The sequence below is a fragment of the Nelumbo nucifera genome, chromosome 6 (genome assembly GCF_055504915.1).
Source record: "Nelumbo nucifera cultivar China Antique chromosome 6, China Antique-T2T, whole genome shotgun sequence".
NCBI lineage: Eukaryota > Viridiplantae > Streptophyta > Magnoliopsida > Proteales > Nelumbonaceae > Nelumbo > Nelumbo nucifera.
In genome coordinates this window covers 1,439,607-1,462,788 of record NC_142654.1, presented here as the reverse complement: position 1 = coordinate 1,462,788, position 23,182 = coordinate 1,439,607, and the positions used below count along the sequence as shown (strand labels likewise).

Here is a 23,182-nt window from a genome sequence, read left to right as displayed (position 1 = left end):
TGAGTGACAGGCCGCCTGTAGCCGGTTATGCCGGGCTAGCTGACCCGAGGTGCTTGTGCCTCGGGGTGTCCGGAGAAGGATCGATGTGTTCTTGCCTGAGAGTGGCCTGAGGTCCATTGGGAGGAGCTCGGGCCTTAAAAGGGGTTAGGGCGCCCCGAACTCGGGACCCCCCGAAGTGCCTTAACCCCGGGGAGGAGGTGCGGGCAAGGCGGCTCCCAGCGAGTAGTTTACTTGCCGAGTTGCCGAGCTGAACTCGGTGGGACTTTCCCTCCGAGTTGTACTCACGCTCGTTGCACTGTCATGCTGAATCACTGTTTGAGCAAGGTCACGCCCACGTGTACCCATGCTGCGAGGTCGGGCCAAATCACCCTCCATCAGTAATGGTAGAACTTGTAAAGAGATAACATTGAAGGAGACAACCAGATAGCACCATCCTAGTCCCAAACTTGGTTCCATCACTCTTCAATATATTGAATAAAAAATGTCAAATGACAAGCTCCATCTACCTGAAGAATCTTCTAAATAAGTTAGTCCCAACAGTAATATATCCCCACTGATCACTTCCCCTTATTTGAACATTAAACCCCTCATTCTTGAACAAGCATAGGAAACCATAGCCCTGCAACAACTGATACGTGAACTTTGTATAGCTCATTCCTTGTTCAGATTCCAATCTCTTCAAATCAGCCAACTTTACCTAGAAAATCCAAAAATTTGATGTCCTTCCACCAATCGTAATTATTCAAAATTACAAAAGAATCATGAAGACCCAAACCTGAGTTATTGGTTTTCTCATAATCCGCATTCATAGTTAGTTTTCCTTCAAAACCTTCTTTCAAGTTTCTATTTTGATTCCATCCTAGCTACCCAGAGTTTTGGTTATTGTATTAACAATGTCTCCTGATGAGGGTAGATTTGGCCCTTCATTGACATCATGACACATGACATCTCAGAACAGCTGGATGACATCCCAGCATCACTTAGGCGACGACTTGCCTTAGCCAAAATGATAGAGTCCCAACTGGAAACCTGGTGACCAGCCTCCACCGCCGACCTAGCGATCTGCCTCCACCGCCAACCTAGTGGAAATCTATCTGGTGACCTCGTCCACAACTCAGGATGGCTAGCAGCACCTCGTCCAAGGCTGACCTGTGGTACCTCATCATTATCAGCCGAAATGACCTTGGCGTGAGGAGCGACCTCCCTCGAAGGCTTGCCGACCTGATTGAGGTCTAGGTGGCGACCTGTAAGATGTGCTCGCCGACCAACTCTACATGCATCCCATCACTCCCGGGTCTCTTAGAAGTTCGGTCTCACACTGAATGTTTCGGAGGAAACCGAGTAAGGTGCAAAGATTAGCCTACGTGCACGACTACCTTCGAGGACTTTGGACCAGTTAGGCTTCTCTTCCCGGAGATCCCGGACGTGGTGCGTGATGCCCACGCCAAACAATGCCTATATAAAGGCCTTACCTCCAACCTTAGACGGTACATGAACAATTTAGTTCTTGCAATTCTCCGGCTCTCTCACATTTAGTTATCTTAAAAATTTCTAATTCTCTGACTTAAGCATCGGAGTGCCCATCCTAGGTAAAGCAACCCGGGAACTCTGACACTATTTCCTTGCAGGCTGCACTAGTAAAATATGTAGCTCGCCACCTTCAACTAGGGATAGTTTAACTAGGCGTCAGAGCCACCTTCCACTAGGTAGGGATAGTTCAGCTAGGCGTCAAAGCCACCTTCCAGGTAGGAACCGTTCAGCTAGGCGTCCAAGCCATATTCTAGGCAATGATTATTCAGGTAGGCATCCAAGTCACCTGCCAGTCGGGAGCTGCCAAAACGTGCATCATCATCTCCTATGTTCTTCTCTAATGTTTTGACATCCAGTTTAGGCCTTTCCAAGCTTTTACCAGATGGGTCCTCAATCCTAGTAGTTGCACCACAGATCAAGGCTACAACCTTGTGACCGCATCTCTGAAACCACAACAATACAATAATTCCAAGCAAGTTTCCCATATGTAAACTTTTAGCAGTGGGATCGAAACCACAATAGATCTTTAAGGGATTGAGATTAGGGTTTGAACAAGCTGTACTTTAAGACAATAGGTAAACTTAGGGCTTGATTGTGAATTAGTTTGGTTGAAGAAATTAGAAGTTTTTTTGTCTGGAGAAATTAGAAGTTTTCAATCCAAAACTGTCACCTAGCTGAAAACTTTTAAATGTTTCATTTTGAAAATTTAAAGAAGAATGATGGGTAAAATAGTCTTTTTCATCTTTCCATTAACGAATGCTAACGACAAGGAGGACTTAGTCAATTGTCAGAAAACTTAGGGGCACTTTAAGACAATAGGTAAATGGTAAGGGTAGAGTTGGTCAATTTCCTAAAACTTAGGGGTAGTTTAAGAAATTTGTCCTATATTATATTACCGGCCTACAGTGCACTTTGTCACTCTATGCACTGCTAGCATGCAGGCCTAAAAACCCAAGCCTGGCATGGCTCGATTTGTAGCCTTAAAGCTAACTAACAAATTTCAGTATTAGAAAAAAATAAAAAACTATCAAAATATTATATATTATTAATAAAATGAATTAAAAATGACTTGAATGTTGTATTTCATGAACAAAGTGAATGGCTTGAGCCTATGATAATTTAGTGAAAAACATAAAATCATGCTGAATTCACTAAATCCAATTACAAATAGATTTAATTCGGATGACCCTAAGGCCTCATCCATTTTTCAGGAAGTGGGGACGGATAAGTTGGTAGGCCCCATGAAAAAGAAATAAACCCATGTTTGTATTAATGAGTCCCACAAAAAAAGAACAATTCTTGAGTGGCTTATTCACTTGGCAAAGTAATGCTCTCCTCCTATTTAGATGAATTACTTATCCATATATGTTGAAAATCGCTGATATGTTATGTGACAATATTGTTCCTTCAATAATGTCATTCTTTTTGGATAAAGTCGATCATTGTACACCTATGCCTGGGAAAAAAAGAACACTGCTAAGTGCATTTATTTGGTAAGTGCTTCCTAAGAAACACCTGTCCCGATAAGTGTATTTACGTAAGCAAGTCATTTACCAAGATGTGAATGAGGCCTAAATGGGATTGAATTCAAATTTGAAGTTGGACAATCAAATACCATTTACAGCTAGTCCTATTGAATTTAAAGATACAAGTCAGATGCTTAGAAGTTAAAAATCCTTTTAAATAAGGGAAAATCTATGACGCGGGAAAGATATGGTATCATAAGAGTTTTGACCAATCAAAACCTATCCATGAATTATGATAAATAACACCTGATTGGCCACCGTACGTGTTTATGATTCTAATTGACTGGTCAGATGTTTTTCAGATATCATATGTTTTTCGTATCATAATCGAACCCACTAAATAATCTCTTGCCTCTCACCCTCCCGAAAAATAGAATAAATCATGTAGAAATGAGGATATTTCATTAATTCCGGATGTTGTTCTTATAATGTTGGGTATAGATCTGTTCATTGTGGGGTTCGGGCTTGGTTTTTTTGCCAAAATTTGAATGGATCTGATTTAAAACTCTGAGAATGAATTAGTGTAAAATGAGCCCAAAGGCCACCCCCAAACAGGTCTTCTTAGGAAATTCTAGTTGTGATGCAGTGATCATGGTTTTCAAACCATTATTGACATGAATGGTTGGACCACTTGACCCGGAAATTGGAGGAAGATCAATTCCATTTCAAACCTAAACCACTCTTTTGCTAAAAACTATTGGTATTGGATTGGTCAGTTTTTCCACTGACCTGGTCGAACCGTTGATTGGACAACAACTTTGGGCAGTTTTATTTTTAATTTTCAAAATTATCACGGGCTAATTTATTTGGATGGGATGATCAAACCATTTACCCATAAAACAGATGTTCAAAGCGATTCCAGTTTTGACAAGTTGGTAAAGAAAATATGATTTGGTGCCCTTATCATCCTTCGTAAGATGAATTTGATATAGCTGGCTGTACTCTGTACATTCTCTCTCTAAATAATAATATTTTGTCATAACAATTGTAGGAAAAAACAAGCTGCTAAATAACTAATTTTCATGATGATATAAAAGAAGAAGATAAGAGGAAAGAAAAGGCAGCGTAAAGCGCCACCTTTCCCTTGCAAGTTGTAAATTGCAATATATGTCAAAATGTCAAAAATGTCCCTCTCCCTTGATTATTTCATTAATCAATAAGGCACTAATATTAAAGCCTTAATTAATAATGACGCACCACCAGTAAATATGAGTAAGTATTGTTAAGATGCGTTAATAATAAATCACACAGTGTTGCTGGGAGACCAAGCAGTCACCATCACTGGCCTGTCCTTTGTCTTTTTTTACCCACAAAATAAATAAATAAATAAATAAATAAAACTTAAGATTTCATACCTTGGATCGTCTCCTTATTGCTCCAGTAAAACGGATAAACATTGGTTTGGATGCAACTTGCAACAATGACCCTACCCCATGATCGTTACATCACCCAAGATTTCATAATCTATCTACCAAGTATACAACTACACCCCACACCAATCGACGTCCCTCACCGGACAAGAAAAGCTTGTCGCTTGTCGCCGGTGACTCGGTGAGGATTGGCCCGAGCGTGGGGACATTATTGCTTCTAATGATTTTAATGAAAGAACAATTCTGATAAGACGCACACTTGGGGGTATGAAATGAATGGAGCCCAAGTGGTGCGGTGACACCCTGGGTCTGGGTCCACTTTGATTTATGCCTCTGCTCTATACTCTATAGCCTATACTGTACAGTACAGCTGCTATAGTGCTACTGGCATTTTGCTTTTTATTTCAATTTTCAACAAAAATGGAACCTGGGAGTGAGAGGAATCCATTTAACTTGCCACTTGCCAGGTGTTGTATGGGTAAGGATACGATTTGGACTCGCTCGATGATGGTATTTGGGTCGGGTCCCACTTCAAATAGACTTTACCCCGCATCCAAACACAACCTTTCTCCACCGTCCGAACCAAATGGAAATATGAGTTAGATTTTGGCCCGATCGAATTTTTCTTTTTTTAATCTGGGGCAGACGTAGATAATGGATCCAATTTTTAAATCCTGTGCCATGTGGCGAGTTGTTGGTCTTAGCATAAGTTAAAGGGCAATTAAAGAGATGATTGAGAGCACGTCAGCATGGAGGGAAGGGGGGAAACGTGTTGCTCATCATCCCCAAGAACCAAGACCCCAAGTCTGTCGCGCTGGCCGCTGGCGACCGAAACCGAACCGATTCAATTCATTTGTCGCTAGTCGGCACTCGGCAGTCGCTACAATTACAAGACACAGTCTTTGAGCCTTCTCTTTCTCTGTCTCTCTCCCACAGGGGGGAGGGGGGGGGGTCCCACACTCCTTTCTTTTTCTTCTCGTCCATTCGCTTTTTCCTTATTTTTGTCTTCCCCTTCATTCCTCATTTACGGCAGATTCCATGCATGCACCTACCGCCTACGGTTTTTACCGTTTTTCTTTTGGTTGAACTTACTGTTTTACCCACTCGGATTCGGTGCTATATATTCAATTTCTACTAGGCCGACCTAACTTGGTCGGCTGGTCGTCCCTGGTAAATTATACATTTGGCTCTGACAATATCAGATCACGTGGGCAAGATATGGAAAGATTAAAAAAGCATCTTATCTTTCCCAAATTACCCTCCATCGGTTTGCTCCCTTATTAAATTGCCATCCTACTGAATGAAATAAATAAAGCTAGTGCGGCTATTTTAATTAACAAATAAATAAACTCGAGGTATCTTACTAAACTCGTGAAGATTAAGAAACCGACTTCAAGGTATCGGGCTTCAATGAACGTGTGGATGTGCTCTACTGCTCTATGGCCTATGGGTGCATCATTGCATGTCGGACAGATGGAGCCGAGTTTAGGCTCAACCCAACCCCAATGGCCTAAGTTCGAGCTTGAACCGCTGACGTCAAACCTAAGGCTTAGGTGCAGTTCGAAACTTCGAATTGACAAACTAACAGTATTTTAATCAAAATAACTCAAGACATGTCAAAAGTTGACTTGATTCAGTTAAGTTGCACCCTATGATTTTCTCAAGTCCATAACTCATTTGAGATGGAACACAAAACCTAAAGGCTTGTAATCTTGTTGAGTGATCCACTCTCCATCAAATTAATTACATATGGATTCAACTATGATACCGGAAAAACATGATGTGGGAAAAACTTGGTGTTATAAAATTATAACAGGTGATCAATTAGGTAGTATTCATGGCAATTTACATAAGTGTTTGGTTGGTCAAAACCCTTATAGATTTTACCATTACAAATCGCATGTCTCTGAAAAATGTGCAAATATGTACAAATAGAAAACTCGTGTGTGTATATAAAATTTGAATCAGGTGAGCTTTGTATAGAGCTGTAAATGGATCAGACCCAAACATATTGGGGCAGTTATGGTTTCAGGATTTGATATTAATGAATCAGTTCGAAATTGATTCTATCTAGTCATGAACCGATTTAAACCTAACTTGAACCATATACATATATAATTGGGTCCATCGATCAGACCTGACTGTCCTGAGAACCGAATCTAAAAGCGGTGATTGATTATCCAGTCCAACCTAAATTCTTTTTTTAGATCGGGCCAGGCCGCCATTTAGATCTAGTTTGGGACCCTAAACTGTTTTTTGGTTCAACATTCGAACAAAAAGTAGAGGCTTTACTGTCTGGTTTCTCTCATTTCGACATTTCCAACTTCGCTAGCACTGGCGACAATTTCAGTGAGAATTTGCACAAGAAAGGTGTCATAATTTATTTTATTTCATTTTTTTTTTACAATTTACACGCTAAATTACCCTTTTAATTAATCATCATAAAAAGTGTAGCAAAAGGATGGAGTTCAAAGGATAACAAAACGAAAAATGTTGTAAACAATTAAACAGAAGCATTAGGGCTGACATTTACATGAGAGGAAAATTGTGACACAACTAGTAATTATGAGCAGGATCAATGAAAAAAATAATAAATGAGGTGGCATTTAACATTAATTACATTAAAAAAAAAATCAAAAATGAAAGAAGAATTATCTAACCAATAATAAGCATTGTTAAAACAATGGAAATGAGTAGTAATGATAATTAAGGGCATTATAGGTAGATGGAACATGGAAGCACGTCTGCATTATTCTAGAAAGACAAATAAAGTGTTTGAATGAAACAAGGTTGGGTTATCAACATATATATGTTTTTCTCTAGTGCAGTCAAAATGGCTGAAACGTCCAACTCTTCTCTGGGTTAGGTATGCCAGTTTTCAAGAAGCTAAGGAGGACTATCATCAATGTTGATGCATGGAATGGAAGGTAATTCATCCTTGAATAGTCATCTTCTCATACAACAATATATAGTTTTTACAGTATATTTGTATTCCACAAACTAAACCAGAAGTCATACTTTGTTGTTACACAAATGCCGCTAGCCATGCCTGTCACAAAATTACAGTGGAAATATAAATTAAATAACATAATTTTTGTTGTTTGACAAAAAATAAGCATTAATTCCCCTCTCGACTCTCGTTAATCAATCATAGAACAAACGGGTTTGTTTATACGGAGCAAAATGGTCCAGTTGGTCAGAATGGTGACAGCAGACCGGAGCTAGATGGACCATTCAGACCATCACAAGCCGGAAAATGGCTATATGGGGGATTAGCTTGCTGTTATTTCGAATATTCGTTTTCTCCATATATTTTATCCAAACATCCAGCGGTTGAGTTGAACCATTCATGGCATGACCTGCCGGCTGCCGCAGTGCCTCTGCCCTCTGCCAGCCAGTGCCCGATCGAAAAATATAAATTCACGGTCAACATCCACTCTGCGTTTTCAAATTTCAACAACGAGTACGGGAATGGGGTCATCAAGCAAATATATTTCTTTCTTTTTTACCGAGCACTAGAAGTGGAGTCGAGTGCAACTGGGGACAAAGAGTACAAGACGACAAGTCGAAGCCGGCCTACTGAATACTGATCTGGTTAGTATGTATGGCTTCGGGTTATGCTTCTCCGGATCATCATGATTCATTTCAAAATTTTTGAATCAAAGCACAGGGGTAATTTAGTCTTTACAAAGGCCAAGTGGGTAGGACCGTAGGAGTTTTCGCTTAATTAAGCAAGCAACTGGCGCACTGCACTGCAGAGCAAAATGTAAAAGAAAAGCAATCAAAATCAAAACACTTTAATTGAAACAAGCTGTGTAATCCCCCACCAAACACACACCCATGACCCATCTCAATTCTCTCAATCACCTAAACAAGTTGACGTCCAGCTCCAGCTCTAATTAACAACTTTTTGTAAGGGTAACTCGTAATTACGATTCTATAAGCTCCTCTCCTCTAACTCTCTAAGGTAAGGTTTAATATTCTGCCTTTTAGTGCCCAATTAAATTAAATAAAAAATTAAAAATCTGAAAAGCTCTCCATTATTTCTGCCTCTCAGAGTATAAAGTCTCTTTGTCTCTCTCTTTCCCCCTCTGTCTCTCCGTCTTATAAACACACCAAACTCAACATTTCAATATCTTTCCTTGCCAACTTCACTTCAATTTCCCTTTTCTATACAAAACTTTCTTTCCGAGAATCTACACTCTTTCGCTTGCAATCCAATTCGTTGGTAACCATCAGACGTGCGTTCTTGTTATAGAAAGCTAAGATGTGTGGAGGAGCTATAATCTCTGATTTCATCCCGACGAGTCGGACCCGGCGCGTCACAGCTGATTACCTGTGGCCGGACCTCAAGAATACCACTTCTGGGGACTACTACTCAAAGCCCCGTAGATCGGAGATCGACGACCTCGAGGAGGATTTCGAGGCGGACTTTCAGGAGTTCAAGGACGAATCGGAGGAAGAAGAAGAAGATATTAAGCCCATTTTGTTAAACTCCAAACCTGGCCTCTCTCGAGGTACTAGACTCTATTTGTTCTCTTTTTCTGGGTAATTTCGGCTTTTGATCTTATTTTCTGTGAACTTTGAGATGGGTTTCCTGATTTTTTTTTCGGTATCTCCTTATTGAGTTGTTTATTTGTCTAACATGGTAGATTTTCTTTGCTTGAATTTTCTTTCTGATATTCGCTGCTATTTTTGGACGAATTTACGAAATGGGCTTTCCCTTTGAGATTTTCTTGCTGAATTTATTTATGTATAGAAACAGGCGGTCTTTGCTTGGCCTATCCTTTTGATCATTTATTACCGATGTGGATTTTGGAGGATCTTTGATGGGCCTCCTCTTTCCTGGTTGATCTCTTATTCTTTTGGGTTTCTGTGTTTTCCCTGCAAAGCTTGGATTTTTATAACTGCTTCCTATTTTTTTTTCCGCGTATTACTGGCTTAAATCTTCTGTACTAGTGCTTGCAGACGTCCATCCCTGAAATGTTTAAATTTCTATTTAGAAAATTTTCTGTGGTGTTTCCTACTTACCTGGTTGTTCGTCCACAGTAGTCTTGCTTGCTTGGAATATTTTGATTTGATCTTATTTCTTGTCGAAACTTTTTTTCTTAAGATTTTAGAATTTTCTTTTCTTTTGAGTCGCCTTTTCTGCTTTAAAAATTTAGGAATCCTTTAAGGGAAAACCTTGGTTTCATCCGTCTCTCTATTGTTATAAATTTCTCCTATTTTCCTTTTCTGTTGTTAATTAACGTTGTTTGCATATTTTTTTTCGCACTGTTTCTCCTTTGTTGGAGAAACATTGTAAAGAAGGTAACGGATTGGAAATCAAGGAAACCTTTAGTTATTAGGAGCCGGACACGCATTTCTTAGATCCTTGACTACTATTCTTCAGAATTAGATATTACCGATGGTATTATAACTTTATAAGAACTATGAACATTTTCACTGATCCAAGTCTTAGCTGAAGGTTATTTTTTATATAAAAAACACTCAAATTGAATATGAATCTTTTTTTTTTTAACGATCAGAACATAAGGATGATATTTTTCAGAAAGCATCCATTTATTTGATGGTTTTACGTACCCAGTCAAGCTCTTTTAATGCATCCATTACTTGAAGTCTACCATATATAAGGATCAGTTTGATAGATCTTCCACTAATTGTCTGGGAACAAGCTATGCACTATCATACTTTTAGTAGTAGAAAGGCTACTGATTGTTGTCCTTGAGAGTTAATCATGCTAAACAAAAACATTTCAACGTGACTATGTATGATTCCATATGAATCCCATGCAACCATTGAAAAAATAATATAATCAAGAGAACAAGGATGTATCATTAGTGTTCTTTAAACTAAATTATCAATTTCTTCTGGTTACGTTTCTGCTTGAATTTTTCTTTCTTTCTTCAGTAGAAACGGAAGGGCAGAAGGAATTGATTTAGCCCCCTCCCCCAATAGACACACACCAGAAAAAAAATCCCTAATATATGACTTGAAAGATTCATTTTCCTATTGTATGTTGATGCTTGTGCTTCTGTATTCTCCAAGTCGTGGTTGCATTTTAGTGATGCTAATTTTTTTTTTTAATTACACAAGGTTCCACTACTGTAAAATCAGTAGAAGTCAGTGGTCCTGCTGAGAAATCTGCCAAGAGAAAGAGAAAGAATCAGTACAGGGGAATCCGGCAAAGGCCATGGGGAAAATGGGCAGCTGAAATCAGGGATCCTAGGAAGGGGGTCCGTGTCTGGCTTGGAACCTTCAACACTGCTGAAGAAGCTGCAAGGGCTTATGATGCTGAAGCACGGAGGATTCGAGGCAAGAAAGCCAAGGTGAATTTCCCTGAAGAGGCTCCCCAAACAGCTCAAAAGCATACCTCGAAGCCTAACCCTCAGAACGTACTCTCCAAGCCTAACTCGGTATCTGAGAAACACAGCTTCAATTTCACCAATAACCCAGATGCCAACTTCTATGATACCATGGGATTTGTAGAAGAGAAGACCTCAATTAAGGGATCTGGGTATATGAGTTCATTCCCTGTCATTGGAAACCCAGCCGAATTCAAACCGTTTGCCTTTAATTCAGATCAAGAGAGTAACTCGTTCAGCTGTTCTGATTTTAGTTGGGGAGATCAAGAGCCTAAGACTCCGGAAATTTCATCAGTTCTCTCAACTGCTATAGAAAGTGATGGGTCCGAGTTCCTTGAAGATGCTAACCCAAAGAAAAAGCTGAGGACAGGATCTGAGGGTGTGGCTCCTATAGAGGAGAGCACACCAAATACCCTGTCTGAAGAACTTTCAGCCTTTGAATCCCAGATGAAGTTCCTTCAAATGCCATATCTTGAGGGGAGCTGGGATGCCTCAATTGATAGCCTCTTCAGCGGGGAGCCAACTCAAGATGCTGAAAATTCGATAGACCTCTGGAGCTTTGATGACCTTGTCCCTCCAACGGTGGGAGGTTCTTACTGAGGGATCTTTGGCTCTGCTTGCCGGTTTTATGTAAATAAGAAGACATGTTAGTAAAATTCATTGCTCTGTAGCCTTTTGTTTTCCTATCAAATAAATGTTTACCTTCTCAGATTTGTTTTTTCTCCCATCTGAATGCCCATATTTATAATTCTGTTTGGAAAGAGGTACCTTCATTCTTTGTGTTTGTTGCAGGAATGGTTGTTGGGGATGAGATGGGTGAGCAAACGGTTGGAAACTTGGAACGTCAATTCTACCAGGGATGGAGCGTTTTGCAGGCGGCTTTGGGTAAATGAAATCATATTTGTAGGTATTAGTTTTAGAGGTTTTGTGTCAAGTGTAATTTGGTTTCTGCTTCTGGGTACAATGGATCTGGTCTATTTAGTTTTGAACTGACTGTGTTATTAATTATGTGGTGATATACTGAAACCCGCATGATATTGGTGTTCCTTTCTTCCCATTTTCTTATCAACATCTACATAATTTGTTCTGTGTTGTGTCATGCATGTATTCTTTTTAGGTTGGTTTTGTATACTGCAATATCCATTGAGTTACTGCCAACTGATGATTTGCCTGCTCTTCTTGGTCCGGCAGGCTTCCTGCTTCCTGCTTCCTGGATTTAATTCTCTTCAGATTTTGGTGATGTAAATTTTGATTCTTCATCCCTTTGCTTGACAAGTTTTGGTTTTGGGTTGTTAAATTAAACTGATTGAAGATGCTTTATCTCGCCCTCATTTCCTGGACATATCATCATCCGTCGACTGTTGTGCATGAGGCTTCAAGTCGTTTTTAGTATCGTCGCCCTTGAGTATTGTTCATCATTTAGACATTTACTGACTGCGTTGAGAGTTGAGGCTGAGCCGCTGAGGCTTCAATTTCAGGCAGTGTCCATGCAATAACATAAGGGATTAACTTGGGAAAGGTGTGCAAAGCACAGATCATGGATGGATGATAAGTTTTGGGTCATATAGAATCTTATCTCGAATTACTCGGATGGGAGTGGATATGTAATGTTGTTAGGCACATGCTCCACGTGGCAAATCCTGATTGGATCTTCCCCATGCGATGTTTGCCTAGAAGTTGATGGTGGGGCTTGCCACCTGGCGTTCGTATAGTGGATGGTTAGCGGACTAGAGTGGTGGGTTGTTGAAACTTGAAAGGTAGTTGAAGGCAGCAGCAAACATGTGCTACTGCTAGTCTGCTACTCAACCAGTTGGGAGAGGGGAACCGTCGAGGTGTTTTCTTAATTACGGGGTCCACCGCTTCTCGGGAGTGGCGATTTGTAGTTGGGTAGGTTTGGTTTGGAGCCTGCCTCTGCTCTGCTGTGCCTGAATCTGGCTGACCTGCGATGGCGTCATTCTTTCTTGGTCCTTGGTCAGTTGGTCAGTTGGTCCGGTCCTACTCTGTTGCAGCAAATAACTAAAGTACTTTTTACCTTCGCCTTCTCTGTTTGGGTTGGGTTACTTGTTTTAATTAAGCCGTTTAGCGAGCGATTCCCCTGAACCTGAAGCCCGAATAACAAAATTCACCTTGTCTCTACTTACTTATTCAGCAATGGTGGGTGGTTCAGTTAAGCCGTTAAGCAGTTCGGAAGTTTGTCTGAAGAAGAAAAGGACAAACTCACAAAAACAAATAAATGGAAAGACAAAAAAGTCGGAAACAATGCTGTCTGTGCACACAAGCCTAACCTAACCTAACCTAAGTATGAAGATGAATTCACAAGTCACAGGAGAAAAAGAAAAGGCTAGTCTATACAAGCATTTGTCTCAAACAAGAGTAGTAAAGTTTTGGTTTACGTTGTAGGCTACTACTTAACCAAGTGCTGACTGTTTGTGCTTGGAATAACATATGGAAATGGCATCCGTAGAAATCTTACTGCAATTTCGAGTCCATTTTTTATTTGCCACTCTCAACACAATTGCAAATTTGTAATCGTGAGTGAGCCCGAGGGAGAGGGTTTTCCACTTTTCCTAGCTTGGTGGGGTGGGAGTGGGATGACATTGACAAGAAGAGTGAAAAGGGGCGGAATATTTTAGTGGATGAATCATATAATAAAGGCTCCGTTTGGATGCAATGCAAATTCTGGTTCAGCACAAATATGCATCTCGGGTTGGATTTGTGAGCATTTGGAAACATAGTAAAAAACACCTAAAATCAAAGTAAAGTTGTAAACATGTCAGCATTTACATCGATTTTTTTCAAGTAAAAATCACACTCGAAGTTGATCTTGAGGGAAATAGGTGAAGGGTTTACTCTCATCCACAGCTATTTTTCCATTATCACTCTAAGCGTTCATTTGAGATATGAGCATCAAGTCGACGACTACTTCTAGGCAACGGAGATCTACTCAAGTGTTCGAGCATCCGAGCATCTGGGATCTGAGTATCCGTTGTCGGAGATTTGAAGTATAGGAAACGGAGATCTGACCATCAAGTCATCAATGAGGTTTCTTGAAATACATGCTGATAACCTCACTCATTAGCCTATTTTGTGGACTTTGGTTTTTTGTTTTTCAGTTTGAGATTATTCTCTTTTCTGTTTTCATTTCTCAATACCATCTGTATTTTCTAAAGATCTAGAAACCTTTTTCGCCGTATCTTTTAGTTTAAGCTTTCCCCTGTTTTAAATTTCTAGGGTTCCTCTTTTAATTTCCTGTTCTTTGAATTATGGGGCTTATTTCAAAGTACTTTTGTGTTGTCTGTGATTCATGATTTCAGCTTAAGAAGGGTGAAGGGTTATTATACGAATAATAAATTGCAATATCACTATCGTCACTTTACATGTTCTTCAAAGCTAGGAAAGTTTGTAACCCCTTAATTTTGCCTCTGCATATTTCTGTACTGTAAATCCCAATCTCATTGACAATTCATTTGACTTGCTTAAATGTCATATTGTTTCTATTACAAATCAGGATCTCTAGCGTAGCGTGGTAATAATTTTTAATAATTGACTCTACCTTGACAAGGCAATTCAAATTGATCTCTCTGTTTCACAAGCAATTGAAACTACAGCGGATTATAGGATATTTGGGATACAATTGCCATAGAAAATAGTTTTGTAGTGTCTACTATTATTGTTTTTTTGTTCTTCTTTTTTCTTATTTCTTTTCTTATATGGTGGTGCATATTTTAAAGTGTATCTATAGTGTTTATATGAGCATAATTTTTTTATGGATTTTATGTTGAGGTAAAAGTTATAGCTGAAATTCTTGTTTCCACAAGATTAAATGTAGCCAAAGGGGACAATATCCCTGGCCAATTAACCATATATCTAGATGAATATCTTTTCAATTGAAAAATTGTTCTCTTAATTTTCTTGCAATCCATCTTCTCCCTTGTGGAATGGTCCGAATGAAAGAACTCCATTCTTGTAAAATTTCAGCTCTGATTCTTCTATGAATTCAGATTCATACTGTCAAACCAAAGAAAAAAAAATTGAACATCAGAACTCCATTGTGCAAATCCTGGGAATTTATTCTTTTGGATGTTCAAATACTCCAAGGCTTTGTGGTAAAAAATGTTCTACAAATGTTTCAATGATTAGATCACAGCATTAAATTCTGCCTCATATATTGGAAAATTATTCGGAACATTTTTAGCTTCTTCTGAAATAGGAAATTAGAGGCCTGTAAATTATTGCAAACATCATCATCATCATAGATAAACATATTAACATCATCATCATATATCCTACCCTGTAAAAGCAGGATCTGAACTTAAGGCCTAGAAAATAGTATATATGATGCAGTCAGTCCCCCTCATCACCAAGTCCTGAACTTACACGTGGCTCCCTAAACTATCAATCTTTAGGGGGGAGAGGGGGCTGAGGTTTTGGTGAACCTCTAGGAACATTGTAAAGTTTTGGGACTTCTCTGCACTTTCTCTTATCATGGCACTATCTTGTGGTTACCCATGGTTTTATATCTGGATTGGATGGTTAAAAAATAGTATGAAGTTTGGGGTAATTTGTAAAGCAATGTTTGTATTAAGAATCAACCACACTTTTACTAGCTTGGGTAAGAATCTTTACTTTTTAACTAAAATCATAGTGCAAAAATGAATTATGTTTAAATACCTAAAAAAAAAAAGAAATAAAAAGTGACTCCAAATTTAAGTAGGTACTATAAGTTGACAAGTCACAAACTTGCTCTACATTATTACCCCTTTGATTTCAAGTAAAATCAATTACTTTGAGCTAAGCCCCGTTCCTATTGTTCGATTTCAGTCATTCTCACGAACACCTCTCAACTCTTCACTTTCAACTCAAACTGCACCAATCTTTGGCTATCCTCCTCTATCCAGCCTACCAGTCTTGGATTCTCCTTCCACTAGCATGTTCTTCATGTTTAGCCCCTGATACTTTGCAAATGAGGATTGGTTATAGGCAACATCAAACAACATGGTCTGATACTCTGATTAAATGTGTTTTAGATATGCACTTGGCTAATTCCCAACCCAGACCTCACAAAATATGATACGGGAATGGGAGGGTTTAACTGGGCTATAAGTGACTCAGGGATGCTTCCACTAAGATTGTTTTGACTCAAAATCCTATTTTTTTAAGTATCTTTTATGGAATTAAGAATTTAAGATGCATTTAAGCTATGCTGGTTAAATTCTTTTACAAAGAGTCACTGTTCGAAGAGTGAGTTTTGAGCTAAAAAATTATTCTTTTTTTAAGCCTTTTTTTTTTACCTTGAAAGGATTCCTTATTAGAATGAATTTTGGGTGCTGAGTTTCAGTGGAATTAAGTCATTTTCTGTGGAATTTCAGTACATTTTTATGTGGAATTTCAATGATTTTTTATGGAATTTCAGTGAATTTTAGTGATTTTTTTTTTTTGTGGAATTTCAATGAATTTTAATGATATTCATACAAGTTAGGATATAAGCTGGTCATTGAGCGACACAGGTCATTAGGCCAATGACCAGCTTAATATTTATTAAATGAGAATAAAAATTCGGTAAGGGAAGCCTTACTCCTACATCAGATGTTTACCTCAGACAGCATGTAAATAGTCAAAAGGTCATTTCTTTGCAATAGAAACATGTTGGGAGTAAAAAGTAGGTATTGACGCAACATTGGCTCATTGTGGGCTTCATGTGAGAAAGGCAGGTACTTAAACCATCGGTTAAGTTTCCAAATGACAGCAAAAGCACACCGATTGTTTTGTATCTTGATGCCAAACAAGAAGAGTGTAAATCAAACATGTAAAAACAAATTGGTTTGCATTTTTCAAAACCAGTGGATATGTAAATTTACCCCCTTTCCAAACACAGCCAAAGGTTTAGGCGGTAAGGTGATTCCATTTTCCAATTTCCGGTTGGTACCTTAAAAAAAAAAAAAAAAAAAGAATTCATTTGCGTAATGGGTTGGGACATGGGTGTTAGGAGAATGGCATTGTTGTGTACTTGTCTTTAGCCAACGGCCAGCCAGATTTTGGTGGGACAAATTTCCTCCGAAGTCCAAAATCCAAAATCCAGGCCACATGAGTTGGGCCTTGGGTGGGGGGGCACAATTCTGGATATCATATTTAGGCAAACATCACATGCAGAGTATTTGGTGTGGACCTCCGGCCTCCGCCGCTCAGGCTCCAGCTCCAGTCTCCAGCAGTAAAACAACAACGTATACACTATGTCACTGCTACGTGCGATTTTTTAATCTCTTGCCTATGCATAGCCATTACTCAGTTTTTTCTTCTTCTATTAACACATGTCTGAACACTAATGGCGTACTGTTCACCCTATTATACGAAGCTGCATTTGGGCCCGCCTCAACCCTTCGATGATCCAGCAGCCTCCATGTATGAAGTGGTATCGAATGCTTAAACATAGATGAATATGATCCTCATCTCAACTACTGTCTACAGCACATTCAGTCTTTGTTCAGAGAGCACAAGTACAACTCATACATAATAACTAACTAAAAGGACAAATTTCATTTCCTACCCTGAACTATTATTACACTATAATTCTCCCTATATTTTAAGTTTTCAACTTCCAATATATGCGTATGCTTCTCTACATGACTACATCCACCTTGAGTTGGTTATATATATATATATGCCAATTATCTATTTACACTTACACAAAAGGAGATGGATATGGCCTTGCAATTTCCAAAAACTAATACCCGCATTTGGAGCAGTAATGGTAGTTATGATTGTTTGGAGCTCCACACTTGTAACAAAAGGCAAATCCACACCTGTGACCATATATAAATCAGAGTAGGCATAATCAGGAATCATCATCATCTTGCCTGCCAAAATTTGATAATTACATCCATAAACGTGAAAGAATTAATAAATAGTTTGAGAATTTTATTTAAGGGAAAATCTATGTTGCCAGAAAAACATCATACCGGAGAGGCTTTGACCAATCACAACTCTCTGAATTTTTGTGAAAAACCACCCGATTGGTTCCTATTTTTTTGATGCTGGTTGATTGGTTGTAAGTTTTCCTGGTATCATGTCTGTCCAGCATGATAGTAGAACCCTTTATCTGAAAACATGAGTTAATATAGAATGCTTTTGATAGGAGACATGCTTCTTGGTAATATAGAAAGCAATGGAAAGACAGGATTTGTACAGCTAAGTCTAAATATTGGGAATAAAGGTTGTTGAGTAGAGTTAGAATTAATAATAAAACAGAATATCAAGCAGCTAGGTTGGAAAACGATGGCAAGAGAGGCTACATGTAACCTAATCCAAATGGTTGGGAGTAACACTTGTTGAGCATAGTGAGAACTGATAAGCAGAATCTCAAGTTGCTTGCTTGGCAACTGTCCTAAGGTAAACAATTGAAATTCAATATTAAATTGTTAAGAGAGAGAGAACATTCCACAAACAAAATAGTGATGGGCAATAAGTACAAAGAAAAAATCAAGAATCAAGTTTGCACATACTTCATACTCAAAACAGCATTACAAATTGAGAGGAAAAAATTGAAAAACTTGCTCAGCACTCTTCAAACTGAGAGAGAAAGGGAAACAGGCAAGATTTTTCCTTTTCCTTTCAAAACTCGGAAACAAGCAAGACTAGAAAGCATTTAGATGTATCATTGCATGATGTGCTACACACATGACCTACAAGAATAATGTACAAATTCATTTACAGAGTAGATCTTAGCAGTAATACACTAATACTAATGTCATAGTGATGTTAAAGAGCTTTTTTTTTGGTGAAATAAAGAGTTGATTCAATTACAGAATCCATCACAATATTAGTATTAATAGTAAACCTGCTGACCTTCATTTTCCATTATGGCATGAAAAGGCTTGAATGTTCAAATTGGTTAACATTGTTGAGTAGTACTACTTAACAGTAACAATAAGACATTAAGAAACTTGCTAACATATCTGCATCCTGAAAACAAATGCAGGCATAGTTTTCAAGGCGCCAAGGTGAAGCTAGGCAAAAGGGGGGCACCTTGCCGCCTAGTCGCCTAGGCGACGGATTTTTTTAAGTAAAAAACATATATCCTACGGTAGTTCCCTAAGTTTCATAAACATATTTCCTTAATAAATATCCATAATTTTCATAAGAAAAGTATAAACTTCATGTTAAAGTATAGAAAATCAACATATTCCAACATATTCATGAGAAGAAAAAGAAGAAAGAAAATTCAAAAAATATAGGGGCTGAGCCCCTATTTTTGTTATAGGAAAATAAGAAAAAAAAGGTGGAAGAAGAAAATGTGTTGATAAGACAACATTTTAAGTTCTTCCTTACTTAGTAGTTCAGGTTTTGAAGTCTTGGAGGGTTCAATACGGCATGTATCAATGTTTGTGTTGATTAAGTCCCAACAAATAAGAAAATAATAAAAAGAAATTAGTATATAAACACAAAATGAATATTTTAATTTAATAATGTTTATTTTATAATTATAACCTCAAAAAATTAAAAACATAAAAGTGTTTGTAACACACTATTCAAAATTTCTTGGCGATTAGGCAAGGCGAGCTTCCAAGGGTGCTTTGTTGCCTAAGCATTGCCTTGACAAGTATGGCAGTAACTGAATGTCATTTATTGTTTGTCCAAGATAAATGAATCATAACCAAGTTTAGTGAGATATAATTGTTAAAAATATTAAGACTTGTAAATTTCAATGCATGGATCATTATGCACTAGTAGTAACCTTTAGGTACACATAAATTAACAGATTAATTCATAGAGATTAGGAGGGCTGAAGGTACCACTAGTACATAATGATCCCACCAAGCTGGGATCACATCCTGTCTTCAACTCCCCTCTTCCAACCTCACCAAATTTGACTATAAAAAGAAGAAAAAAATCAGAAATATCTATCAAAAAATTTAGGAAGGATGACAGAAATTTATATCAAATAAATAACAAAATGTTTTTAAACATATGCTGATAATAATTTTAGGAAGATACTAGGGATATAATCTTGAAATAGGAGGTTCATAATGGTACAGGAAGAAAACCTGCAGCTGAAAGCAAAAAACCAAAGGTAAAGATTTAGGCCATGTTTGGTTCAATTCTCATTCTTTCTCATTCTTACCCAAGATGAAATTCTAAAATGGACAAAAATGAATAAAGAGAAAGCAGAATGAGAAAAGATTGCTATGAATCAAACACTTTTATCCTAAAATGAATTCTTTTCAGACTGTCAAGTGTCCTATGTAGCTCATTTTCATTCTTAAAAAAAAAAAAAAAAAAAAAAAATTGTGTAGGTATTCATAAACCGCCAGCCTACGTCTCCAAAACTGTTGGCATAGATGTTTACCGGTGGATGGCCGACAGTCTATATTTACCAGTTGGCATAGATGTTTTGTAAAAAATGCTTTTATAAAAGTTCTTTCATAAAAATACTACCATAAAGTGATTTTATAAAAGTACTTTCATAAAAGTGCTTTAATAAAAGTGTTTTTGTAAAAGTGCTTTCATGTAAAAGTACTTTTATAAAAGTGCATTCCTAAAAGTGCTTTCTCAAAAGTAAACATCTATGGCTGCAGTTTTTTAGGCAAAGTTTCCTCAAAGATTGAAAATGAGCAAGATGGGGCATGATTATTTTTCATGTTGCAGGCTACTCAATTTTTGTGCTATGGGGCTGATTTTTCATTTTAAAAAGAATGTGGCCTATGGCATGAACTTTATAACCAAACACTCTAATATTATTCATTCTTGCCTAGAATGAGTATGAATTAAAAGAATGAAGCCCGGAGCAGTGAACCAAACATGGCCTTATAAAGCACCTAAACGTTTTTTTCCTCTCCAGCATTAGTGATTCCATGCAGTAAAATAATAAATCAATGGAGTACTTCTTTTGGAAATAACAAGATTAAATTGTTCAGAAGGAAACAAATTAATATTAATAGATCCATTTACATGATATACAAATAAATTTCCACAAACAAAATATTAATGCGATATACATACAGGATATTAAATCTATATTCCATCTTTTAACTATATTTTTTATGAACACTGGAAACATATTTAAGAAATTATATTGTGTAATTTAAAGGGAGAAAATCTGAGAAAGAGTGTGACATGGAAAGTCAGGATTCCCTTAAGGAAAGAAGGCTTCTAATCTACAGACTTTTTCCACTTAGATTCAAAACCTTTAAACATTTGCATTTTGAGGGGAAACGCCAACACATAGTACGCCAAAAGCTGTTGAGCTTCTAATAAACAGTAACATCACTTGGCCAATATAGGACGTCCCAAGGCCCCTGTTTAATGGATACCATGGGTTGGCCTTATAGCTCTTTTGTGGCAGCACAGTTGCAACTAACAAGGTTCTGCACTTTTTTTTTTTTCTCATCAGTATAGCAAGGTTCTGCATATTCCTCTCTTCACCCACTGTTCATGGGATCAAGTTTCAATTCAACAATGATGGGGTATTCTTATGGAGCTATTTTGAGGAACCACGATGGAAATTTTTTGTTGGTGATTTCCATCCTAGTAAAGCAATCAGTCCAATCCAATCAGAAGCCTTGGCAATATTAGAAGGCTTGAAAGTAGTTGTAGACTCTAGAATCATTGTGGAATGTGATTGCAAGATTCTCATTGATTGTTGTTAAATGAAGATTGCATCCCCACTAAAGAAGTCTTCTTTCTGTTAAAGGATGTAAAAATAGGGGTGGATTCGAGCCGAGCCGAGTCAAATAGTACGAGGTTCGAGCTCAGTTCGAGACTGTTCTACAAGGCTCCAGTTCGAGTTCGAGTTCAAGCTCGGTTCGAGCCAGAACCTTGAGCTCGGCTCGGCTCGAGTAAAAAATTCATAAGTTCAAGCTCGGCTTGGCTCGAGCTCGATTTTGAGAAAAAATATTTTATAAAAATAAAAAAATTATATATAAAAATATTTTTTATTTGATATTTTAAAAAATAAAAATTATAATAATTAATAATTATAATAATTAAAAGTGCGGAGCAGTCCTTGAAGGGGCAGTAGAACCTTTGAGATCCAATAATTAAGTTTTCACAGAGAGCGTTCTCCCACCGATCAAACTCCTCCGGAGGGAGGGTCAAATGACTAAACTCAGGTTCCAACACCGCGTTACAAGTGGGTTCAGGACAATGGATGGATGTTACGTTCTCTTGGAGCTTTGAAGCCACGTACTTGACTATGCAGTCACAACAGTAAGCATGGGTGCAACCTTTAATGCAGAACGACTGATTAAGTGACTTGGATTCAACGCAGATGTCGCAGATGAAGGTTGTGGGCTTCTGGGAATTGGAAGATTGTCCAATTTCGTTTACAGAAGGACTGGTAAAGGGCCTCTTCCGAACGGGCGTGGTGGTAGTGGTGGTACTACTTGTATTGGTTCATCATCTTCTTCGTCCGAGAGGTCTATGACATGTTTGGTTTGAAGGACGGAAGCGAGTATTGCTTGATGAAGATCTCTTTCTTCAGAGTATTGCTCGACGAGGACGGGGTCGGTTCTATTTCTTCCTCTGCATGAGATGGGGGTGTAGCCATGGTCGTTTTCTAGGTCAAGTATCTCCATCGTACTCCCAACATCATCATCTCCCATTCTTCTCCCTTCAATCACTCGCCAGCGAAGAAAAAGACGCGCGATGTAAACCCAAGGGCCTAAACCCTATTTTTCATTTTTCTGAAAGCCTTTTTTTTAACGTTGATTTAAATAACCGGGTGGGTAAGCTTCTCTTCTCCTCTCTTTTACTTTGCTTTGTTGTTTGTCATGTTACTAATTACTATGGTCTGAGATTTGGAGGTGTTTACTTTGTTTTTCGTTGTCACAACTGGAATTGTTCTCGCCCCCGGTTTTAGAGGGTCAATGGCTCATTTTGATAAAAATAAAAAATAAAAAGAATTAAAATATAAATTGGCTAAAAACTGTTAAACAGGTTGATAGTTCGATTTCCCGGATTAATAAGTTGTTGACGAAGGATTAAAGTTTGGGATAAAAAGGAACCAATTGTCTAAACGGTTTCTGGTCTGACCGTCCAGCTGACGGTCAACGACAGTTCAAACACATTGGTTGTTATTATGGTCTGAGCTTCAGCGGTGTTTTCGGGGTTGTACTTTGTTAAATATTTGGTTTTAGGGCTTGTGTTTTGTTTGTCACCTTTAGTGGGACTCTCTCTCCGTAGCTGGCGTTTTCTTCCCTTAGGTGGGGTCTTTAGGGGTTGCCTTTGCTTGCGCACGGAATCGATAAGAAGATTGGTTTTTAGAGGAGTTTTTGTAAAACTGTTGTTTGATCCCAAGTTTCGGGTTTAGGTTTTTGTTTATTTCCTGTTATGGTGGCAAAGGTTTGGAAGAGAATAGATAGTTTGACAGAAGTTAAAGAAAGAGGTGTTCTGAGAA

General features: G+C 38.2%; 2 protein-coding genes across 2 annotated transcripts; one reads left to right on the top strand and one right to left on the bottom strand.

The window, feature by feature from the left end:
* Positions 1-8,187: 8,187 nt before the first annotated feature.
* Positions 8,188-11,878, top strand: LOC104609267 (ethylene-responsive transcription factor RAP2-12-like). The gene is made up of 3 exons (XM_010275528.3): positions 8,188-8,943; positions 10,523-11,437; positions 11,584-11,878. The coding sequence occupies exons 1-2, from the start codon at positions 8,694-8,696 to the stop codon at positions 11,389-11,391; spliced, it is 1,119 nt and encodes a 372-aa protein (XP_010273830.1). The 5' UTR covers positions 8,188-8,693; the 3' UTR covers positions 11,392-11,437; positions 11,584-11,878.
* Positions 11,879-11,980: 102 nt separating this feature from the next.
* On the bottom strand, positions 11,981-22,333 carry LOC109115562 (E3 ubiquitin-protein ligase dbl4-like). The gene is made up of 4 exons (XM_088889588.1): positions 22,212-22,333; positions 21,772-22,165; positions 17,748-17,887; positions 11,981-17,591 (listed from the first exon to the last, which is right to left on the bottom strand). The coding sequence occupies exons 1-4, from the start codon at positions 22,331-22,333 to the stop codon at positions 17,513-17,515; spliced, it is 735 nt and encodes a 244-aa protein (XP_088745714.1). The 3' UTR covers positions 11,981-17,512.
* Between the last annotated feature and the right edge of the window lie 849 nt (positions 22,334-23,182).